Source organism: Pezoporus occidentalis, unplaced genomic scaffold (genome assembly GCF_034315485.1).
Source record: "Pezoporus occidentalis ecotype Australia unplaced genomic scaffold, CSIRO_AGI_Poc_V1 ctg37, whole genome shotgun sequence".
NCBI lineage: Eukaryota > Metazoa > Chordata > Aves > Psittaciformes > Psittacidae > Pezoporus > Pezoporus occidentalis.
Window position 1 is genome coordinate 7,437,602 of NW_026915691.1, and position 25,508 is coordinate 7,463,109.

The 25,508-nt window shown below is 37.2% G+C and overlaps 1 protein-coding gene and 1 long non-coding RNA gene across 7 annotated transcripts in view; one reads left to right on the forward strand and one right to left on the reverse strand.

Moving 5' to 3' along the window:
* Positions 1-20,548, reverse strand: part of SFSWAP (splicing factor SWAP) — a 49,441-nt gene extending 28,893 nt beyond the window's left edge. For 2 of the 6 annotated variants that reach the window (XM_062631578.1, XM_062631577.1), the window contains exons 1-11: positions 20,152-20,545; positions 17,545-17,714; positions 16,879-17,016; positions 13,933-14,018; positions 10,106-10,331; positions 9,548-9,663; positions 8,556-8,691; positions 5,678-5,915; positions 5,212-5,343; positions 4,776-4,869; positions 2,346-2,520 (exon numbers count right to left, since the gene is read on the reverse strand). In XM_062631578.1, the coding sequence (XP_062487562.1) occupies positions 2,346-2,520; positions 4,776-4,869; positions 5,212-5,343; positions 5,678-5,915; positions 8,556-8,691; positions 9,548-9,663; positions 10,106-10,331; positions 13,933-14,018; positions 16,879-17,016; positions 17,545-17,714; positions 20,152-20,411 (1,771 nt within the window). In that variant the 5' untranslated portion in view covers positions 20,412-20,545. Of the gene's footprint in view, positions 1-2,345; positions 2,521-4,775; positions 4,870-5,211; positions 5,344-5,677; positions 5,916-8,555; positions 8,692-9,547; positions 9,664-10,105; positions 10,332-13,932; positions 14,019-16,878; positions 17,017-17,544; positions 18,861-20,151 lie in introns of those variants that run through there. The other 4 variants (XM_062631579.1, XM_062631580.1, XM_062631581.1 and 1 more) reach the window with 4 other exon arrangements.
* Positions 20,549-21,613: 1,065 nt separating this feature from the next.
* Positions 21,614-25,508, forward strand: part of LOC134170281 (uncharacterized) — a 225,925-nt gene continuing 222,030 nt past the window's right edge. The window contains exons 1-2 of the long non-coding RNA XR_009967196.1: positions 21,614-22,850; positions 23,802-23,921. This is a non-coding gene — a long non-coding RNA (uncharacterized LOC134170281). The remainder of the gene's footprint in view (positions 22,851-23,801; positions 23,922-25,508) is intronic.

Consider the following 25,508-nt stretch of genomic DNA (forward strand, 5'->3'; position numbering starts at 1 on the left):
AATTATTTTGGGGAAAAGAACAACACAATCTGTTAATTTCTTTTTTTCCTTTTTCTTTTTTTTCTTATAAGAAACGCTGGGAACTTCCTTTGTCCTGTAAAGATCTATCTCGGCCTTTTTCTAATACTTCACTAGCAGCAGGAAAAAAAAAGCAAAGTGCTCTAAACCATCTCAGGAATTAAATTTCCTGAAACATGATATTTTCATATTCTGTCCCAAATAAATTTTAGTTTCAATACTACTACTTTTCCCAAATGAACAATCTACTCTTCCAGGCTTAAGATGAAAACGCTACCTGACACACTACAGTATAATATGGTCCCTTATGTGTCCTTCACACTAAACCAATAGTTTGTACAACAATAGCATTTGGCAGGCTCACTGAACAGTATTTAAAGACTTATTTCCATCTATATGAAAATTAATTACTTTGGGGAGTTAACAACGTTTCATTACAAGAGATATAAATGCAAAAGCTAGGTAGTTTTCCCCAAATGTCTTAGCTAGTCTTGCTGTAGCAGTACTGGTAGCCAACTATTCCTTTCAAGCAGCCCCTACTACTCCAACACAAAAAGACAGCACAACACATTCACACCAGCACAAAATTAATGCATGTAAAAAAATGTGGAATACCACATTAAAAAGGAAATTGTGGATCATTTCAAGCTATGCTGTATTAATGGATCTTAAAAAATATATATTAAGTATATCTAATATATAGCTATTATATAAAACACAGAATTAATCTCTAAACCATTTATCCAAAATGCAACTTCTCAGAATAAAGAATGGGATTTCTCACACATCTCAAAAAGAAGCAACCTATTATCATGTGGTCTGCTGCAATATTCATCTGTCTCAGGATGCCTTTTGCATGTATATCCTACAAGATTTCAATCAGGAAATTTAAATACAATAATTAAATTTCATACCGAGGTTTATAAAATATAAGCTTTGCATCCTGTAATTCTGGGGTAAGGAAATAGGCTCAGAAATCAAGAACTCGAGAATTCCAAGAGAAGAGGTATTATAATGGGGATTTTCCAACTTTTCCATTATGACAAAACAAATCCTAAAATGAGATTTTACGGCTCAGAAGCAGAAGAAAAAAAAAATAAATCTGGTGCTAATGTTATGCCTATCTTGCAGCCAAGTACAGTATTTAGGTTACAAGTATGTGGGATTTGTACCATATTAGAGGAAATTAAAATAAGTTTATAGGAATAGGACTGTCAGGAAAAGATTCAATGGTTACATTCCATCATCTAAATTTGAGCAGATTACTATCATTAAAGCACGGGCTCCAATTTGCCACTTGTTAACCCAACAAGAAACAGTATCATTCTGTGTTGTACATTACAGTCTCTTAATAGGGCATCTTTGAAGATAGGGAAGATTGTTCTTTCCCTGTGGACACTAATCAAGCTGCCCAGAGAAGAAACTGAAGAGTAGAGACAGCCAGACAACCACAGCAAAGATCCTGGAGCTTGCAACCCATGCAGAGAAAGAAATTGCAGAGAGAGAGAAAGATTCCAAAGGACCACAGGGAGCAGATAAACTTATCTGCAACTAAGAAAGCGACTGAAGCGGCAGGAAGGCAGTACCCATCCATGGGAACACAGGTCAAGACTGTTTTTCATGTTTCATGTTTTTTTTTCCAGCAGCTTTCAGTTGTAGTTAAAAGATTTAAGTTTCTAATTTTTACTGAAAAGAAGAAATTTTAAGATAGCTTTTCCCAGTAGCCCAGGACTCAGTTCCCAGGTATAAATAATTGCTTGTCCAACTCAGGACACCACCAGTGTGTTAACTGATTTTGTCTGACTGGCTCTTAAGAGATTCTCCAATTTTGTTCCTCTGCTGCTATGACTGTAAAAGAAAAACATTCCATTTAGACATAAAAAAGGGTCTTTTTTTCCAGCGTGACTAATGTCCAACACAGGAAGACTGAACAACTTGAGCAATAACCCGAGTGTACTTCCTCCATATGTACGGTTTCAAATAAGACACTGTTTTTATTCAGAAAGAATAACTTCTTGCACAGCTTGTAACTGTCAAGTTTAAAATGACAAAAATAAGATTCTACTGGGGTCACTAATGAAAGCCTTCAACTTTGCCCAAAACTGAAATAAAAGAATTTCTTCTGTTAGACCATAAATACCCGATAGTATGATAAGAAAAAAATATGAAAGCAATCAAATTACTTACTTCAGTCCTTTTTTGAGGCTTCCAGTAAAAATATCTTCTGCACAAATTCTTTTCCCTGCTTTCCCTCATCTCTCCCCCACTTTCTTTTCTAAGTATATACTAACAAATATTCCCATGCATAACAAATCACATTAACATACCTTTCACCAATTTACCATCACTGACAGTTTTAGGAAGAACATCCTTTTTAGTTCCTGGAACTCCCTTAGCACTTGTCTCAGGTGCATCTTCAGGTGCATGCTCATCTGCAAACTGAGCCTCACTTGGTGCATCACCGGCGGTATCTGCTGGAACATCTTCAGATGAAGATACTCCCTTTTCAAAAGAAATGTGCAAGCTTACTAACTGGGGAGTGCATGAAGAATTAATGCAGTGTCTGTGGACCTGCAATTCTGCCAGTCATTTCAGAAGTCACATTATCAGCTAATCACATAACATCTAATTTTACATCAATAAGCACTCATGACCAAAAGTCTGCGCTGCTTCATGTAAATCCACAGGCTGCAAGAACTACAGACCTACAGTAAGAATGTGCTGTTATTTCACAACAAAGAAAATGTTCTTCAGCTGGTACACTTTTGCCAACAGCTGTTTTAGAAACTGTGGTTTTAAAATTGGACACTAAAAGCATATACTTCTTTTCCAAAGTATATTCTTTTAGGTCTTGATCTCCAGGGTCCAGGACAAAAATCCATTAAAGTTAATTCACAGTGACAGAATGAAAGCTTATGAAATTTTTCCCTAGTGTACAATTGCATGATAACTTTTTTACAGAATCAGGTTTTACAGGGACCAACCCAGGTTAACGTGTTAGACTTTTTTCACCATTTTGCTCAAGTACATTGTGCCTATCAATGGTCTTTGTGGCACTAAATTGATACAGTACAGACGTGCTGAGATTCTGAAGCAAATAAAGAATTGCTGGTTCTCCTATTACATGACTGAATCATTCAAGCCTACTTCTAAACTCAGCATAAAAATTTTAAGAACGATATCGTAGAACGTATCTACATGGTGAGTCAGGAATGACATTAAGTAATTCAACATTTCAATGAGCCTCTCATTAAATAGCTGGTTGCTTTCCACTGGCTGCTGTTAAGCATACTTGATGTTGAAATACCAGGTACTGAAGACAATCCCTGCAGCCATTCCCTGACCAGCAGAACTAATTTCTGAAAATCCTTGAAGGGGAAAAACACAAGGAAATCAAGGACTTTATCCTGTATTTACTGAAGCCCATATTACAATTTCTTATTAACTTTAATGGCCAAAAGGAGAACAATCAATTGCATTAGTTGTGTGTATGTACAATACTAAAGCATAAAGATAATATTGAAATCATTATTCTAAAACATTAAGGAGAATGCCATTATCTACCAAACCATGCAATAGGAAAATATGCATTGCTACATATAACCTCAAGGGATTTAAGCCAGCTTCTGCTTGCTTCTTAGCTGTATTCATTCAAACACTAAAAATGAATCCTTTATTATTACACTGCGGTTAGAGTACAGTTTTCCCCCAAAATAAATGTTAACAAGTCCTTATTAATTATGTAAGTATTATGAAAGTTCAACTCACTGGTTTGCAAATAAAAAATTCTAGAATAACAGCACTGTGGTACAGGACAATTTTGCAACTACGTCAGGTTGTATAAACAGTGTTTTCAAACATTTTTCACTATTAAAACAAAATATTAGACACAAGCGTTTCAAACAGCAACTAGTATTGAATTTCTTCATTTTCCACAAAGCAATTTTGAGGAGTTTACCCACAGGCCTACCTTCTTCAGTTTAAGGCTCCCCAATCTAAGCCTTGAGGTGACAAATGACATAGGGCCTAAAAAAAAATAGCTCTTTCCCATGAAAAGTTAACATCAGATAATGTATTTTTGATACTATTTGCAATTTTATTTTCAGCAAGAGAACAATCTAATGAGATTAGCTAACATGAGAATGGTTGAAAACAAGGATGCCAAGTCAGGATACCATCTTCTACTAACACGGACTAGAAGAAGCAAAACGAGTAGGAAACTGATGTGAGATTCTAAAGTTCCAGTATTGTTTCAGTCAATCATGTGAGGACTCTTTAACAAAACCTCCCACAGAAAAAAAAGTATGTAAGAAAAGTAGTCTAGCTACTGTGTTCCCGTTCTACAAAGAACCATGAGACATGCAAGAAGGCATGGCTGTTAAAAAGCTATACATAACTCTTTGGACAACAGAACACTAATCCCAATCTAACAAAGCTCTAAACCTCCACAAAGCATATATTCCCTTATCTAGAAGGCCAAAAGATTTTCAGGTTGTCATTTTATATTACAACCACACTGAGTGGTTTATACTAAAAAGCAAAAACTAAATATCACACCACCTTACATATCCTTATTTAAATGCTACACAAAACCAAAAAGGAAAAAAAAGGTAAAAAAAAAAGTATTCACATACTTTGCTGAACTATTTCTCCATAATTCAGTGTTCCATTTTTAAAACATCTCACTGTAACACAGCAGAGAAGCAAGTCCTTGTCTCACATTGCATTTTTAATAATGTTTATACAAACACACATACCTGACAGTTGTCACTGTTCTCTTTTTGAAGGAAGAACTGTTTTTTAAATTCATAATAAGCGTTATACTGGTGCCATGGTTGCAGGAACTCAAATCTGTTAAAAGAAAACCAAGTATATGAAAGCGCACATGAACACAGTAAATATCAACCACCCTTTGCCATCTGATTTTCTCTAGCAAGTGAAACAATGATGTTTAGAAGCACTGTAAGTAAGCCTGCACTTCCAGAGGATACACATTCAGAACATGCTCTTTAGAGATGTTTTTGTTAGGTTGGTTGTTTTGAGGATTTGAGCAATAATGCTTTGGCATTACCTTTAAGGAGGTCCCTGAATTTCAACTCAAAAAGAAAGATACTACTTCATATTCCTGGTAGTATATTTAAAAATTGAAACCTCAACTTTTAAGGCAGAAGTTAAAATAACGTTTTCTCTTACCTGAGATCATTCTTGGCACGAACACTGGTCTCAAATTTTATCCCATTCCTAGCAACATACTCAGCTAACTTATCAATAACAGGTTGGATATCTGGAGGTGGAGGTATAATGGCAACCACTGGAGCGATTGTGCTGAAAATATCAAGAGTACATCACTTTTATAAACGGAACGTACCTTTCAGACTCTTGCTTTAACAACAACAACAAAAAAAATTACATAGAGGTTTGCTCTCCATTTCATTATCCGGTTAAAATAACTTCATTTTCCACCACGCAAAAACATCATAGTAGGTGAGTGACAATAACCATGGACAACATCAAAGACCAAAATGAAGATAATCAGAGTTGGACGAACATTGGCAAATGATACTGAGGAGTCACCAGCAATAGAACCCTTACTAAATACTTCATATTGAAGTGCAGGAAAGAGACCCCTCCAACTAAGCAGCAAATCAGTATCTGGTACCTTGTAGATGTTGTGGTAGAAGTCAATGCACTGCTGCTATCGGTTGTGTCTGGGGGAGGTGGAGGTGTAGTACCAGGGGGTGGAGGTACTGTTGCTACCCCTGTGGTGCTTGATACAGTCACCCCTGCAGGCAATGCACTGTAGTATGTAGCAACATCTATTCCTGGAGGTGGAGGTGCGAGGCAATAGGTTCCATCAGGCAACATATAGTAACTGTAATACATGGCTGCCACAGTTGCTGTGAAAAGACACATTAAAGAATCATGTTCTAATCAGAAAACACTCAATTAAAATAAATAAATAAATGCAGTTTCACACAACACACTAAGAAATGGTATCTAATTTCTTGTGTAAAAAAAACCCAAACCAAACAAATAAAATCCACATAATTAGAGCAATTAGGATGAGTAAGAAATATGTAGATTAAGGAACAGAATCAGAACATACTAAAGGTCAACTGGAAGCCAGAAAGATAGGAATAAAGAAGTGAACCAGAGAAGGCCTATTAAAACCTGACCTTATATGCAATCATTCTTCCTAACCTAATTCACCTCTGGCAGTTTAACTGTTAGAACTATGTATGCATTAGGAAACGTGAATATATTCAAAACATTGAGAAATTAAACCACTAGTATCACTGTATATATATATTAAACCACTATATCATTGTAGACAGATAAGCACCTACTTACTGAAACCTCAAAAAGGCAGGTTTTGCAATTCAACAGTACTACAATGAACAACAAATTGGAGCAAGTTTTCCACATGAGAGGCTTCTCTAAGTCTAAATATTTATTTCTTGAGTGTAAAGGCTTATGGCTTGCTTTCTTTCAGGACAATATTTTATAATGCTTTAATTTACTTAACACTTTTAAATGGCAGTTCTTGTAAATCTAAAGATTTTCTGCAGAAAGTCATATAAACAGCATTCTCGTAAAATATTTCAAAGGATTTACAGTAAGAATTTACATTTCTGGAGGCAAAGTTTAATCAATGCATTAAATTAAAATGAATTATCCGCTTAAAAGTTTCATAAACATTCCTGTGTGGCAGTATTTACTTTCTTCAAAGAATAAGTTATCCATAAGTAGAACAGAATAAAGATCTGTTAGGTTTTAAAGACAGGGAAAGGAGCTGCAAACTTGGCTTGAACTCCTACTAAATTATTAAGTCCTGGTCTGCATCACACACATTCAGATTCAAAGCTCACATGAAAGTAGCCAGAAAACCGATGAGCATTATTCTGCAGAGAGTTATTCTGATTTTAATTTTTCTTGAAAGAACCAGTAATTTTCAATTTGTCCACAGAAATCTCATTTCAGTTTTAATAAGTTTCTCAGTTTTAAATAAAAATTACTTCTATGGCTATTCCTCTGTCTGTATTACAGACTGACAACACTTGTAATCATTTGGGTTTCTGAACCTATAGTGTATCAAAATCAACTCAGATCATTATGGTAATACTTACTTGCAACAACTTCACTAAAAAAAACCACAAATTACATCATCACCACTAACTTGAAGTAACACTACTCATCAACTACAAATATATAGTACCATGAAACCTCACTGTAGTAAAGGCTACAATATGAATTTTCTTGTATCTCAATAGTATCAAATAGTTAAGTCCTATACATGAAAGCTTAAGTTTCATCTCTGTATTTAAAAAAATCAAGGACTTTCAGAATTCTGACACCTGAAAAGAATTAGAGGCACCTAAACCCAATTCAGTTTCACTTCACCTTGCTGAGTTTCAGAACTTACAGAATTTGAAGGAGCATTATACAAGGTCTGCATTAAGCAGCTTCAAAGATCATGGAAATCAGACACATCCAGAGAAGTTAGAATGATGTTGCTAAAAATTTCATAGCAAAGCTGATTCTTAAAAGAGATTATAGACAGGATAGTATTTACACTCATCTCAATTGGTTCAAATCTAAGATTAGAGATTTCATAACCATTTGGAAATAGGAGAAAAGCTTGGTATTTTATTACCAGGCATGGAAAAAAGCAATTGAGCACACAACTTTCCACACTGCTCACTTATATCATTGCTTTTGTTACTCTTCTTCTAAAAAAAAAAAAAAAGAAAGAAAAGAAATAGAATACCTACTCCTTTACTACAGACTGCCCTCTGTAGCTATAGAACTTCAGAGTTAGTACTCCCTTCTTGATATTGTAATGAGAAATAAAATTTAAAAGAGCAATTTTTTACTTTGAAATCTGCATGTTCCAGTGTTTTATTTTCAAGATATATATTTCTGTGCACCAGTGCACAGAATAAAAGGTAAACAATGAAAAAAAAAAACTAGGAAGTGACTATATAATAAAACTTATTTATTTACCATAAAACTATTTCCATCTTTAGAGCAAAATAGCACACTAAAACCTGGGTTTAACACTTCAGTCAGATCCTTCAATTTATCTTTGCAGATTTTTCTCAGTGTTAGGCACTCCAGCAAAACTGTTCCAAGTACATTTACCATCTGCAGCTTGCTTAACATAGTAAGCTTCTTTCTATGGGAATCTCATGAATTACTTTATAGAACAGTTTCATATTCAACAGTGAAGGCATTCGTCAGGCTTCATTAGGAGAAATTGCTTGAAGTTATCAAAATACATTATGCTAACCATACTCACAGACTGGAGACTTGGCCCTCTGCCTGCCCACCCCTCTCCACCCCATTTGGTTTCTTAAGCAGCTAACAATTGAGAGACACCCAGTGGAAGAACACACCTTCAAAGACTGAGGAGATTGAAAAAGAATGAATACCAGTTACAAACGACCAAGTATGAAGCTAACGTACTTTCTTCCCACCAGTATCCACATAAAATTCACCAAGACACATCACCAGCTGCCTAATCACAATGCACTTACAATCAGAAGAATATTCTGCTTGTGATGTCTGTACAGCTGCCCCATCTGCTGACTGTGGTGTAGAGGAGTTATTATCTGATTGCGCTTTGCGCACCAGCGCAGCAAGTGGATGATCAGGGTCTACCACCTTCAAAGGCTAAAAAATAAATATTTGAGAACAGATAAAAAGACTAAAATTTGAAGTATGTACTTAAAACAAGAGAGGATCAACCTAATTTGGAAAGTGAACTCATTAACAGGCATCAATGATATTGTCCAAATACTGAAGTTACTGTTTTTGTAGCTCTCACATCAGTACCATCTTCTTTGAAAATTAGTGGAAAACATAACAACACAAAAAAATACTTTAACATGAACACAAATCCAGGACATAAAATCGGGTATTACTCTTACTCATTTATTGCCAAGGCTGGGATAAGACACAGAACCTGACCTGTCTAAACATCAGACAACACCACTGTGATTCCTCTGAAAGCCTCAAATGTGTACAACCATCTGTCATTCCCATTATTCCATCACTGATCAAACTCAGAAAATAACATCCAGCAAAATTTACATTTAATGAGTAGCACATTCTGCTGAAATATTAATTCCCTGAAACTATGACTTCATGTCAACATTTTATCTTCTAAAACCTAAAAAGAAAAAACTCTCTCTCCACTTATATACAGAAAGCATTAAATATCTTAATCTTTTCAGCTTCAGTACAGGTTCTGGGGGATAAATCCTTAAGTGATGCCCTCAATACCAGAGGGCATCAAAAATAGAAATATAATTCCTTTCAAATGGAAAAATTATGATTTAGGTACCAGAGAAAAGGTAACTTGAAAGTTTACCAAAACAGACCTAAATTACAAAGACATAGTCAGGGAATGGGGTGGAAAAGAAAAGAAGCTGGTAACTAAAGATCTTAGCACCTGCATATTAGAATTTTTGTGCCTGTAAATTAGATGTATTACAAGGTAGAAAGTAATTTCAGTAGGATCAAGTACCTTCATGAGCTCTTCAAGCCTACTGCATTTTTTAGATGCAAAGAGACTTGGATGCAGGTAATTTCCATCATCATCATCATCGTCATCATCTTCTTCCTCAGATTTGACTCTTGAGTCTAAATAAAAGCAATGTCCAAATTTTATGTATGTTTGCTATGGATTTGTATTGGGAAAGAAAAACAGTACAGGACAAGCATGCTTAAGAAACTACCATTTTCATAAATCTGCTTGTTCACCAAATCATAGATACAAGAAGCTACTGCTGGCTATCATTAAAACTAACTCCTAAACGCACAGACCAACTTCCCACTGGACTAGAGCTATACAAGTTTTTATGAAAGCTCAAAGATCACAGCAGCTCTTGGATCTGAAAGTTTCCCAAACCCAATCTTTTAAAGATCTCCATCAATTTAAGCAAGATGTTGACTCATGACATCAATCTCAACCGCAGGATAACAGCATTGCCACTGCAACGCACCAAAAAGACGCGGCTATTTTACCAAAACAGACCAGTAAATGTTTCAGTGATTCACACCCATTTGACAAACAACAACTTACTTTTCTTCTCATCCACTTTACTTTCAGAAGGAGCAGCGTATCGTCCCTCTTTCATAGCCTTCTGAATGAATTTGTAGTAGGGATTGAGGTAGTGATCAAATCGCAAGAAATCAAACTGGGAGTTGCGTGCTTGCTTGGCTTTTAGCATAATCTCAAACTGTGCTCCCTGCTTGCAGACAAAGTTTGCAGTTCGTTCTATAATGGCGTGCATTTTTGCTGTTGGTGGCTGTGGGAGCAAAATAACATATATTTGTATTTTCATAAGCAGCTTGTGAAGTGGGAACTAGAAACAGCAGTGGTTCCCTGCCCCTCTTTCCAGCTTTCTCTAGCAACTCAGTTTCATAATCAATTTCAGCTAGTGAAAGCACACCAGTGCTAAAAAAAACAGTCCCAGTCTTGCCTAGCTGCTCATTCATTCCCTTTAGCAAAATCCTCTCCTATCAGCACAACTATTTTGCCATTGCACACCAAATTGAAGAAGAGAACAAATCCTGATTGAGTTTGATGTAGCAAAAAATTATTTCAAGCCAGGTACATTCCATAGCCATACAGCCACTTCTGCTGGCAAAAGACAGGAGACAGAGATGTTTCTTAACACAGCTGTGTCAACTTAAAGCAGCCCTACCTGACAATATCCCCAGGTGCTCTGAAGACTCAACATGCATGGTCTTCTCCCCAGCCACTATCCTTTATTCTGTTACCACTTACTGTGCAAATATACTTCTCTAACTAGAAAAACCTGTTACTATGCATTTGCTTGGAAGGATCATGTTGCATCTTAAGCCCAATGTAAGAATTGTGGTTCCCATTTGCTGTTATGTTCCCATAAACTCAGTGCTCTAGCTCTTTATTTGTTAAAGTCAGTTCTCTAGTACTTTAGCAATAAAACAAAATAGAAAATTAGTAAGGTTAGGCAGCATCCATGTATTTCACTCCTGAAATCCCACCTAAGGAGCACTGTCATATCAAACACAAGTGAGTAGGACAAGAATATAGTTACAGAATGAATGAATTTCATCACTTGCTGTGTTTAATTTCATACTCAGCTTTGTTTTGTCTTGTGCTCAATAAGCTGTAGAAAATACATCCTCTGAATATAAAGATTGAAATGTCACATAAAAATGCAAAACTGAAACAATTTTAATTGGTTTAGATACAGAAGTATGTTGCAAACCTCACAAAATCTTTTTCAGAAAATTGGAAGCATGCAAGTGCTGCTCTATTTAGGGGGAAAAAGTGAATATGATCAAACAGCACATTTTTAGGAATTATTTTCAGCCAATTGGATCCTTTACTAGAACATGTTTAATACAGAAAATAATCAGTTGTTTCAAGTTTTACTTGTCCCTCTAAAACACCACCAAAGATTATTTTAATTAGAGGCAATGAAGTCCTCAACAAACTGGTTAACATCTTGTGCATCGCCAGTTTCACTATTTAATTGTACATCAAGTTTCTCTATTTCTGCAGTTCTTACACAGAAATACAAAATACACTTAAGGCTGAAAGATTCCTAAACAAAGCTGCAAACCAGCAAACGAAGCTCAAAGCAGACTGTATCCGAAATTACTAGCTGGTCTTGAATTTGAAACCAATGCCACTGTAAGCTCTGACAAACAGGCACTATGAATAAGAATATGCTTTTAATTATTTTCTAAGTTTTACAACACCACTGGTCTACAAAACTTTAGAAACTTCACAAAGTGAAAAACATTAAATGGCATAGACACAGACACCATAAAATAATAAAACTGCAAAAAATTTAAACTGAGAGCTGTTAAAAACTTCTGAAAGACTTTGCCAGAGCAAAGAGAGAAACCTTCTGAAAAATACCCTAAGTCCTATCATCTAGTAAGATATTCTACTGCAATCTTTAAAATAGTATTGCAATTAAAAGTTTTTCGTGTGCGAGTCTCCCTTACTCCCTAACTGATGGCTAAGCAACTATCCACCAATTTTCAGCAAGCCACTGGCACTCCGATTGGTTTTCAAATTCTATCCTGTTCCCAAGCACTGCATTTTCCTCCCCCAAATGATTCAGCATTTACAAGTGTCGTCCAACTGCCATGACCATCAACAAGGGCCATGTCTTTCACTGACTTAATGAACTTAAATGTTCATTAGCAGTAAACTCAGGAGAGACCTAGACCACCACTCTGACATTTCCACAGATCAGCAATATGTCTGGACACCTCTTCCAATCACTTGTGGACAGACATAATAGCGATGGAATTTATGATGCTTTTCTCTCTCCTTTTTTTTTTTTAAGGTTCAGTGAAGAGTTTTTTTAGACAGACTTGTAAAACCTCAACAATAACATACCAGGCTTCTATCCTTCAGACCAACCGAAACAAAAAGATACAGAATAAACACATTCAGTTGTAAAAGTGAATGACTTGACTAGACCAACAAATCAAGGCTTGAAAAAAAAAAAAAAAAAGAAAAATCCCACAATTCACAATCCAAGGTCAAGTATACATTGCCTGAGCTGCTGCCTAGATGCTTTGTTTTTTCTTTAAAATCAAAACCAAATATGCCCACATACCCTTTCTGTTCATTTGTATACACTAAAGTTCAATAGCTGACTGAGAAATTACTTCAGTAAGCCTCACAGTGCATTCTGCAACTTACATATAAAACAGATCTGAAGTTACAGAATAAAATTTTAACAAAGCAGCTATCTAAAATACCAAACATTCTTTCACTGGCAGTTACATTTTGGAAACAGCATGCAAATGTTAAATAAGCAGCTTCTCACTGAGAACTCAACATTCTTCAGTGTAACTCATAGTTTAAAGGCAGTAACATATAAAAATCTTCCCTGAACTCAGAAGTAGGCTTTTAAGTACTTCACTAATGAAATATAAGATTGTAAAGAAAAGCAGAGGAAGTAAAATCAGAGCAGATAAAGTTGCACATTAGATATGTTAAATAGCTCTTACTTCATTTAAAAAATGTAACAGGATAAAAATTTTCAATTAAAAGCTAATGAAGTAGAAAAACACTCCTACACAAATAGTCTTTGTTCACTATTAGTTATTCTAATAGAATGCTTTGAATTTTTACTGGCCCAGGTTATCAAGTTCAGAAGACAGTCCAAATATAAATTAACACTTTCATGACCACACAATAGGATGGAATGTTATCTGACTTTCCAGTATCTGTCATGGAATTTGAAGTAAATTGAAAATCCGCACGGTTACAACTGTACTTAAGCAGGTGACTGCTCAACTCCCTTCAGGAAAGATAGGTGAGTTGCAATGAAATTTAAACTTTAATATGTGGCAAATTCTGGTAACATCACATGGAGGAAAGAGCTTCTATATGCTAATACTTCCAAGTTATTTCAGAATTTGGTATAAATAAATTATTGCTTTTCTCCTTCATAGGCCAATCATAAACACAGCTTTTATATTTAAGCACTTTCTATTCCCTTCACACTGGGACTCAATTAAACAGAATCCAGAAGAAATCTTGAACAGAAGCAATATTTTGTTTTAATGATCCTTTACATTTGGAATGTCAAACTTGACATCTCAGTAAGCATCCACTCCAAGAACAATTGCCCTTTTTTCTGTATTATCTAAAATAATATCACAAGTGATAGTAAATGCACTTAGCATAAACACTGCAATAATTTCAGTGTGAAAAAGAAGATTCAAGGGACTCAGAAATTCAAGAAATAATATTTGAAATTTAGCTACTATTTTAGATTAATTTAAAATGTACCACACTAAAATTAATGGGGAAAAAAGCAATTCAGTAAAGCACCATAAACTCCTTGAAAATTGACAGAAATGTAGGTTGCATTAAACAGACATACATACCAATTCCACATCAGAAGGTACGTTCAGTCCCGGGGGAGCAACAAAAGGCTCTTCATTTTCTTCTGTGTTTTCTGCCTGAGCTGTTTCTACAAGAAAGGGCAGAATAAAATACTATAGGACAAACAATGTCAAAGTACTCACGTTAACAAAAAATTGTTAATGTAAAAAGATGTGCAATCAAGAAATTTATCAAATTCAAGTATAACCAGCATTTGCACTGAACACATTTTAGTATGAATACTCTTCCTGGTGTTGTGTGATTTATTAAGATTATGTCTTAAGAGAGGTATTAGAAAAACTAAAACCCTATTAACCTTTGCCCTGACTATGGTATTGTAGACAAACAAGTGTCAAATCAAATAAAAAACTTTCATTTTCACCAATATTCCTCTTTGGTTTTACAACAAAACCCATGCAAATTTAAGGGGAACCATTTTCAATGCACTGTCTGGATCCTTTCCTAGCAACAACTAAAATATTAGATATCCAATATTTCTAAAGCTGTTAAAACTCATATATCTGGTCTGTTTAAATTCAGTTCTGTGTTTATCAACCATTTCAGCCTACGCAAACAAACCCAAAGCACTTTCATCAGCTTCCTAAGCCTAATGGAAATTGTATAGGAATGCAATAGGGAGGCTAAAATCCACTTTCACCACCTACAGAGATAAACCAGCAGTTGTCTTACTGATTGATTAAAATAAACGTTGCCATTCATCTACAAGTTCAGTCTAAAGTTGGTATGGTTCATTTCCTATCAAGTTTAACATACCCACATATTTAACACATTTTTCACATGAACTACTCATCTAAAATAGTTACTCTTCTATAGAGACCAAATTGTATTATATTCTGCTCACTGGTATATCAGAAACATTCCTCTGAAAGGATTTTGCTTCACAAATTTTCATTATAACTGAAACGGAAACTTTACTTTTTAAATTAACTTTCGTATTATCTATTCTACTAGCTTTAAGAGAAATGTATTCTAGTTTTATCATAACAAATGAGAGAGCACAAACTGCATGAAAACCTGATTATGGGAACTGTGGACATAGCAAAACAGCCTGATCATCCATGAGATGTCACAGCAATTACTGCACACAGGGTCTTATCCATGCAAGAGAGTTAACTTTTTTGTTGCTGTCTGGTGGCTTGTTGAGGACAGGGTTATTTTTTAGATGAACCCAAACAGTTCAACTCCATAAAGGCACACAGAGATTTTAGCATCAAGGATAGGAGGAAGAAGCAGCAGAAAAAGCAGAACAGGACTGTTGCTTTTGGCAGCAGCTCCAGCTAACACCTGAAGTGTTCACAGACCTACAGCCTGTAATTCACATTACTTTTGTCTGCATCTTCCAATACTGGATTTTACTCTGCTGGGATTCATAAAAAAAAAAAATATTAAGAACTTACAGCTCTGTATTATTGGAAATTATTACCACATAGCAAACTATAAAAAGCCTGTAGAGTTCAACAACAGAGAAAAAAAGAATCAATATTATTACTGATGTTTCCAACTCACTTCAACCCCAAGTACTTTTTTCCCCAACACTATCAAGTGTTACAAGAAAATGCTCCTTTTTTATCCACCACTACTAAAAATTTTCTAGAAGATAAAGAATTTGTTAAAAAAAACTCACACTGAGACAATCTTTCAATGACCCCCCCATGAGGATCTCTACTTATCAGCAGCACCAATTTTCACATTACACCACAAGAGTCTGTAATAGCTTAGCATGACACTTCTATGCTGCATCAAATATTAATTAATTAAATATTAAGTTGTTGGAAGACTGGATAGTTCTCTTTCTCCTAATGACTAATGCATTTTAGCATTATTCCTAAAAACATGACTTTGTTAAGGCTGAAATACATTATTTTAGGTATCAGTCTAGGAAAGCAAAATCATGCTGAGCAACCCAGACACAGCTTGACCTCACAACAGCTCTCTTACTAAATGAAACTGAAATGGTTTGTTTTTCCTTATACACGTGATCAAAGGCAGATTCTGTAACATTATGCACATTTTCCATCAGTTTTGCAACGGCCTCCGACAATATAGACACCCAGTAAAGGTTCAACAGATTTGTCTTTTTAGTGACTGAGAGGGCATTTGCCTGTTTAGTCTCTAAACAGTAGAGAAAGATGGGGAAGCCAAATCACAAACATATTGCTCTCTACCACCTCCAAATTTTTATGAGGCTTTTCCCTACGTATATGTAGATCCACACAACACGAAAAACACCCATATCGTAAGAATACTCAAAAAAAGTATTTTACACACAGAGAACTTGGAAGCTATCTGGCTATGGAATCTACCAAACAAGTGTGAATAAAACAAGTGAGATAAAGCCCAGAAAAGATAACACAATTCAACATCAGTATGAAGAACACAGGAGAAACCCTTGGTAGAACACATGTGGCATGGACACTGCCCTAACACCATCTCTCACGGCATAAAAAAAAAAAACAACACTAAATAAGCTTTAGCACCTGTAAAATCATCCTGCATTATAGCACTCAACTCAGTAAAAAGAGAAAGCACATCTAATACCACAGTAACTCACCAATACGTAATTAAGACAACCCAATTGTTAAATAAACAATCCTTACTTTAGTAAGACATAGTTCAATAACACTTGAAATCCTTAAGTCTTCCTGTTAAAAATGTAAACTTACTGTAATTAAAGATGGGAATATGAGAACCTGAATTCTGCACTTTTTAAGATCACAGAGAAGGGCACACTATGTTGAAGACAGACTCAACAGTAATTAGGATGGCAAAATCTAAACTTACAAAAATACATATTCTTATCTCAAATACTTTCAGATTTCTACTTGCATTTTAATGAAACACATTTTCGACCTTCAGCTGCAAGTGACAGACACAGAGGTGCTATGTTCTTGCTCTCAATTAACCTTTGCTATTTTTCCCCCCCTTACCTCTTTGTTTTGCAGGCTGATGTTCCTCCTCCTCAGTGGGTTCTGAAGGGTCATAATAATCACTGCCATAATGGAATCCCACTGCATTATAGGTACCATCCTCTGCCAAAGCTTCACTCAATCTTTTATATTCCTCCTCTTGAATAAAAATGAAATTACCAAGCATTAGAACATATTTAAAAGCCAATTCCTTAAAAAAAAAAAAAAAAGGGAATTTTCCTACTTTAGTTTTTAAATGGGAAGTTTTCACCTAATTATTTTACCTTTTATGCTAAAAACTGAATAGAAAACAGCATGTACATATGCTATTTATTTCTTCCTGAAGAGATAAAGGCTGCAGGTTAAAACATTCTAATGTAGTTATGCATACAAGAGCACAGAATTTCGTTTATACAACACTAAAAATGAAGCCGAATGTGCTTATTTTGGGGTTTTGGGGGTCTGAAATCCCAGTCTGCCCTCAGCATCTGGGCAATTTCTGTGTGGATCTATATTTAAACTATCCTGAGGTCCTCTCACATACGCAAAGACTCCCGTTTTTCGAATCCACTGGGTACTGTCAAGATAACATCAGAAAAAAGAGAGTATAAAAATTAGGAGTAAATTTAATTTCATAAATATTTATTTAAACATGTGCTAAACTCAGGAAGTTTCCTTGAGCAATACCTTGCCTCGCCTCCTCCTCAAGCAAGTCCGTATGCAAGGCTAAATACCTCTCTTCATCACAGAGGGCTTCTATTCTAGCTTCCTCCTCAGATAACTGATAATCTCTGTTCCATGTGGAATATTCAGCGTCATATTCAGAAAGGTCATGCAGGTGACCACGTCCATCGTACCTGCAGGATGAAACAGCTGGTCAATACAGAGAACTTAGGGCTTGAGTTTAGGTGACTACTTAAATACTTACCCATTAAAAATGAAACAAAAATACTTATATGTTAAAGTACATTTCCTTTTAGAAGTTAAGTTTAATTTTGCTAATCATTTGTCACCAACTATTGAAAATTTAATAGTCTAAATTCCTCTCAAAGAAACTAGTAAATTATTACAATTAAAGGCAAAGCTATCCTTTAATAGATTTACGTGGGATCCATTTCCTTAACAGCTCTTACCGTACGTGCTTCAACCAACCAATCAATGTCACTTGCAAAATACGTTTTTCTGGAAAGTCAAATAGCTTACATTCACACAAACCCGAGTACATAAATACCTATCCGTAAGAACCAAACGGTCGAAATTTCCTCGCTTCTTTCTGCTAGTCCCGAACTCTCAGGAGATATCTTCACCATAGAAACTTGCGTCCATTGGAGGTAAAATCATGGCTAGGCTCGGCCCCTAGCCATTTGGCTGAGGAAATAAGTTCTGGGTTATGTGATAGAGAGACACACATACATAGGAACAGTAACATATACATGCAATTTAAGGAGGTTCACCGTAAAAACGGCAAAGATCAATGATGTACAGTTCCTTTCTACTAAGCAGAAATCATTTTATTTGCAGGAAAAGCACTGCATTGGGATAATGTTTTCAGAGAAACTGATTGGAAAGTAAAGTGACAGTAAACTCGACTCCGCTGAGGTGTCTTCCCACACACAACTCTTGACTTGTGCCAACTTGCTAGACCAAAAACAAAGAAAGTAAATATTCTTATAGCAAAGAGTTAATGAAACACGTAGGTCTGGTTAATCAAGCTCTGTCCACAGGCAAACTTCAACCCATGTCTTCTCATAGCAATGTGCTTTTCTCAAAATGGTGAAAAAGAAAACTTCCTGCTGCTGGAGATAAAAGGACTCTAAGCCTCCAAAGGAGTTTGTAAGATTAGTAATTGCAAGCTACCTTAATTTACAGATTTGCGTTTAGATTTTTCAATATTATATGCACATACATGCACATACTTAGTTTTTGCTCCCAGCAATTTCTTTAACACCTGTAAATTGGGTTACTGTTGCACAGGATCACAAAAACCAGCCTCTACCTACTAATGAAATTGGTCACAAAAGTGATTTTGCTTAGAAATGCGCATCATAACACTTCCACTCTCACCTACATAAGAAACTAAACATAGCTAAAAACATTTGTTTGCTTTTTCACATCTTTGTGTGCATTTCAACTTCACAAATTAATCATAAACATCATTAATGGCATAAACTAATTTAGGGCCCTCTCTTTTTTCTCCAGTCTTACAGAAGGAAATGAAAAGACGTTCTCTTACTGATATCTAAACCAAATGTAATTGTTAAATCAAAAGAGTAAGAATCAGGTACAGCACCAAAGCAAGATGAAACTGAGGGAGCAAATATCTATAGTATGTCATGTGATCCTTTTCAAACCAAAATCCTTCCACCTTTCCCACTGAGGTTTTCAGGGTCTGCCACAACTCTTAACTTGTACTTTCAGTGCTCCATGCAAATATACCCAACCTGACTTCCCATTTTACCCCTCTCCAGGAAAATACCCAGAAAATTCATTCTGAATTGATTTATTTCTAAGTCCCACCCTACATTGCTGAAACAACTTAAGGAAACCAGAAGAAACATCAAAGCAGATTCTGTTCCTCTCTGGCTCTGAACCTGCACCTACTGCAAAACAACAACAAACAAAAAAAGCCACTCCTGACAATAAATTTGTTAAACAAGCATCCAAAATCAGAGCTATTCTGCCCAAGTGCATCATGGCACATGGAAAAACTTACTAGGCCAAGAATTACTTTTCGGGCATCCCAACAACAGCCTGCAGCCGGATTACATAGGAAAAATAAGAAAACACCATTTCCCCACACAGGGATAAATACCTCTCTGCTCTTCATACTGCACTGTTCTCGCTTAGAGAACACTTAAAGTGCCTAAGATGTATTCCCATGCACTAAGGCTCCCTTGGTTTCCAAGTAAGAAGACATGATGTGGTTTGCATTGAAAACGAAGAGACCATTCCTCCTCTCCACTCGGCCCTGCAAACCCTAGCCTAACCAGTGCAGCAGATAGGCCCAACACACACCATGTGTCAGGAAGGGACCTTCCCAACACTACCAAAGCAGGAACCCCAAGTTCCCACTGCCGAGGGACAGCCCTGCAGCGTTACCGAAGCAGCACTCGAAGCACTCTATCAGGAGGAGCTGCCCTCCAGCTCTACAGTGAAGAAACTCTCCACAAGTTTGCCAGAGTGAGCCCTTTGTTCATCCCCCGCCCTCACTTGCCCAACAGCACAAGGGGAGGAACAGAAAGAGGCTATAACAGGAGATCTCGCAGCAGAGTCTGGGGGTTGTGTTACACCGACCTATCGATCATGATCTTGGGGTCTCCCATCCAAGGAATAAGGTGTCGCCCCTGCTCCTGGTACTGAGCCTTCTCATCATCTCGAAACAGCTTGCAGGCATAGCCGAACACCAGCAGCTCCACACGGCTATTCCCACATCCACCTCCTCCTCCACCTCCTCCGGGGGGCCCCGGCACCGCTCCCCCGCCTGACAACAACATTAGGGGCGGCGGGCCTGCTTCTTCTGCAGTCCGTCGAGAACCTCCGCCCCCTCCGTACATCAGCGGGGGCTGCGGCGAGGAGGAGGAAACCCGCAGCAACAGCGACTGTCCGAGAGGCGAGTCCCCAGCGACACCGGGCCCGCGCTAAACTCCCCAGCTCCACAGCACCACAGTCGCCATCACCCGAAACAAAATGGCGAATCTTCCGCTTCCGCTGGTGGAGTAGAGCTCGGCCGGCTTCCAGCACCCCGCAGATTCGTCGCTTTTCACAGCCCAAGTGGAAAAATCGAAAGAAAAAAGCGGAGCGATGCGGAAAGACCTCCGCGCTGCTAGCAGTGCAGCGCGGCGTCTGGCACCAACACCCCTGTTGCTAGACAGCAGGGGTTCTAATTCCGCGTGTGTGACGAATGTGCGTGACCAAAGCGCGGAGTCAAGGGAGGGGAGGGGGCGGGCTCGTTGAGGCGCCTGTCGTAAGGCGGGCGGGGTGATGTCGCTGCCCCAGGGGTTGTTTCGGGAGATCGGGTCTTTCGTGGCTTATCCCGGCTGCAAATGTGTGCACAGCGTTTACAAAGAGAATGCGGGAGGCTGCAGGGCGTCTGAACGCGAGGCCTTCGCGGTGTCGGTCACGCTGTAGATAAGCACCACAGGGGACTGCCGGAGGGGAGCCAACGGCGAGGAGAGCAGTGCAAAGACAAAGGAGATTGCGGGGAGTTAACGGGGCTAGGCAGAAAGAGCTGATAGAGCGGGAGACGGGTCTCGCAAGGTGGTTGTGGGAAGGTGGAGTAGAAAGTGGGAATCGCCTTAGGCCGCGCATGGGAATTCCAAGGGGAAAGTAGGCCTGGGAGTGTAAACTGGAAGGGGGAAAGCTCTGGCGCTGAGGAAAGTTCTAAATAAATAAATTGGACTGTTTTGGGCACATTTGTGTAATCTGGGGTGAGATTTTCAATATTTTTTACCTCAGGATTACTACTTTCATCACTCTTCAGGAAGTACAATGCTTCCAGTACCTAAAGGAGGCCCCCTGGATGTCTGGGGAAGGGTTTTTTACAAGGGCCTGCAGGGATGAGGGAGAATGGCTTTAAATTGACGAGATTTCTATCAGATATAAGGGAGAAAGTATTCCCTGTGAGGGTGCTGAGGTGCTGGCACAGGGTGCCCAGAGAAGCTGTGTTTAAGGCCAGGTTGGACACACAGGCTTGGAGCAACCTGCTTAGTGGAAGGCATCCATGTCCGTGTCGGGATGGAACTGAATGAGCTTTAAGGTTCCTTTAACCCAAACCGTTCTACCATAAGTATGAAGAAGCACAGTGGTTTGCATACTTCATAATAAAATTTTGTAAGGAAGCACATCGTGTTTTGCAGTTCACAATGAGAGTTAATCCACAGCTTTTGTTATGAGGGATTCTGGATGCCCATAAATACAGGCAGCGCTGCTAGGGTTTTCCTGTGTGAACAACTTACTGGTGTCATTGTACATGAAGGACTTAAGCATGTAGAATCGTGTAAGAAGAGCAACTCTCAAGCACTGGAAAAGAGACAGCTTGCATTAACATTTAGAAATGCCTGCTTACCTTGTCAACTTACTGACAGAGGAATCTAGAAACTACCTTGGACACTGCTTTATTCATATGGAGTTATAAAATTGAACACAGCAATACATGGGATTTCCACAGTATCTTTCCAAGTGAATTATAAAGTCTGAGTAGACCTTATCATGCTGCTTATATGTGTGATGCATATACAGTTTCACCTGCCATTCCATGTCCTACAAAAGATGCTTTAAAATCTAAAGTTAACATCTGTGTCCTTTGCAATGAATATGTGAAAATTACCAGTAATTATCAGATACTTCGAAGTTGTCAGTGAACAAATCTTCTGAAGGTAAATGCTTCAGACATATGCTACTGCTTTGTAAAAAGAATGACTAAGTTGTTTTAGTGAAGGGAGAAGCTCTGAGTGTACCATGTGCCTTTGAGAAACAAAATACAACCTGAACACCAAGGATACAAGTGGAATCATTGTCCAACAGTTTTATACAGCTGAAAAACATTCGGAGTAAAGAAAAGAGCAGGAAAAAACAATAAAAAGGAGTCCAGGAAAAGTCAGTTTTTGATGGGAAGTACAAGAAAGCAATATGTGGTGGAGAATTCTGTGACTTCCTTTTTGTGTCTTCTAGCAGTGCAGATGTTTCACCAAAAAGATAGTATGGCACAAAAATGGCTCTGTGCAGCTTAAGTTGCAGTGTAATAACTTCAAACCAATTTACTGGGATATCAGCAGTTGAGACAAGGATGTGAACTGTGCATGAGTCAGATAAAGGACAAAAATGAAAATCTTAGTTACAAAGAGTGCAATTACAGAAAGACAGAGGGAGTATTTTAATGATCTTTTTAATGGTGAAATGGATAAAGGCAAGCAAACAGCAATTTTCCAGCCAGCTGAGCCATTTGTCGAAGAACCAAGAGGCGAGCAGAACACCCAGGAATAATCGAGCACCAGGTGCTGATAATGTTCCCACTGAATTATTAAGAACAGGAGGGGATAGCACTTTAAAAACTAATCTGTGTTAGTTTGGTGGTGTGAAAATAACATAAAGAAATGGAAGAGGGGAAATATGTGTCTGTGTTTTTAAAAAGGTGACAAAGGGAAACCCAAAGCCTGGGGGAGCATTCTTCTCTTTATTACAGCATGTGATGTTTTAGGCTGTTTGTTCACATGTAATTAGCCAGTAAACAGAAGAGAGGTTTACGGAAGAACAGGACTACAGCACAACAGTTTTCAGATCATTGAGTACCTGAGGAAAAGAATAGGAACATGAGCAGACTTTTCATACAGGGATCTGTTATGGATTTAAGAATGCATGTCATAGTGCCTTATGAATTTGCATTGTAATAACGTGCCCATCCCTTTTTTCCTAGTATGGGGGGGGGAATATACTTTTTTCCCATTTTTATATGTTTTTTACTATACATCATCATCAGGAAGGAATCTTGCTGCTAATCATAATATAGAGTAATTTTTTTTACCACATTTAAAGACACATATAACTTTAATATCTACTACTAAGAAAAAATACTCTGAAATTACTATAGGCTTCTGGTTTAAAGCATTTATGTGGTAGGATGCCCAGGTTATTTCAGTCAGACCTTGATTAGTCCCAGCTGTGATGAAGAAGGGCAAGCTGTGACAGGAGAAATACAATAAATTAAACCCTTTCGCTCTCATTCCATTTTGCTGTAGGGAGGAAAACAAGAATAAAGCAAGTAAGACCTAAGCCTTTCTTTCTTAGGCTGATACCAGTCTTTTTCCTTATTAGAAGTGTAGTTACATAGTATTGTTTTGCAGTTTACTTTTACCTAAAAGTGTATAATGGCCCATTATTTCTTAGTTTTGAAAGAGTAGAGCGTTGTGCTGATTCTAAAGAAAAATACCATTTGCGTCCTGTTTCAGCGATACAAAGGAATCTTCAGCATACTAAAAGAGTGCATCTACTATTATTCCAAGCGCATGAATGGTATGAAGTCTGGAGCTCTGGCATAGAGACACTGCAGAAACCAAAGCTCAGGATGGGTAAGCAGTTTTGTACAGAAACATGTACATTTTTTCAGTAATTAAGAATTTGGGAAGTGGGATTTAGTATAATTTGAAGAACAGGCTTGCGGTCTTTTATATAGGTCATAAGGGGACAAAACATTAAGGAGTTTGTTGATCAACACAAGCACAATATTTTTAATAGTAAAAATGGAAAGCTTGCACCTCATCATAACAATCTTGACATTGGCACTCTCAAGCTTTTGAAGTAGGTTTGTTATTTTTGTAGAAACTGCTCTGCTTAATCAGGCTGGAGCCAAGATCCAAGTTTTTTCTTTTTTTGGTCATCACTTTTATAGAGCTTGCATGAACGTGAGCTTTTGTCAGGCTTCTTTATTCTACCTCAGTGGTGTCTTGTAATAAAAGCCTTCTCTATGGAAGGGTGCACAGAACCTGCAAGGTTTCCTTGAACACTGAAATTGTGCATGATTATTCTCTGAAATAAGGTATTTTCTAAGTTACCATGACTTTGAGCAGATTTCGTTGTTACTTTTGCCATTACTGTAGCATCCATGTGGCAATTCCAGTCCAATTCAATTGGAATCCCATTTTAAATACAGAATTGCTATTTAACAATAATTGCTGTAAGCAATTTGTGGGTATGTTATTGACTGCAGTATGTAACCGGCTGTATTAATGAGTGAATGCAGTTGTGGTTAAGGATTTCCAGGTCTTTTTAACTATAAGTTTGCTGTAAATCATAGCTTAGTTGCTGGCTTTGTATTCAGAGAGTTAATTAACTCTTGTATGAATTGTATAAAGATTCTATTTACCTCTTACTAAAAATGATGAAATCTTGCCATATTCTTTTTAGCACAGTGTTTTTATCTATTGACCTTTCTTATTTGGGCAAGTTACACGTGTGTCCTTCAACAGGGTTTTTTTTTCTTCTGCTTTGAGTTTGTGTATGTGTGACTATTTCACAGACTGCCAATTTCTATGGTTAATTTATTTGGTTACTGTCTTTAGGTCAGAGGACTTCTTTCTTAAAGGACTTTGTAAGAAGCAGAGATACACTTAAATGTAAACAGAAAACAAAATAAAAAGTTTGTCATTTTTCCCTTTCCTTTGTTCTCTTTTCTTCTTCTCTTGTATTCAGAACACTTCACTGGTGTATTTTATAAGACGTTGTATTAGTGTGTGATTGAAAAAGGTACATTAAAGCTTATGAGTAGCACTAACAATCAATGTTGAATTTGCTCCTGAATTCTCTTATAGCAGTAGCTTTGTTTTCTTAGAGTCTGTCCCCAGAAAAGTGCTTGTGCATGAGGCGTTTTCAGTTAAAATGTGCAACAAGCAATTTCTGTTACTGTACAGAAGATTCATAGAGAAAATGAAATGGCCTTAAAATATAATTAGTTTTTAATTAACCAAATTCTTTACATTGAGCTTTCATCATAGACTTGCTTTTGTTGTTACTGTGGAAACCCATGTCAAGTTTCATCAGGAATGTGTTGTGGTTTTGTTTGCAAAGCATAGTATCTCTGGATAGAAACTTACATTGTTTTGTGGTTTTGATTTTTTGAGTAATATACTGTCTTGCAATTAAAGGAATCAAAATGAACT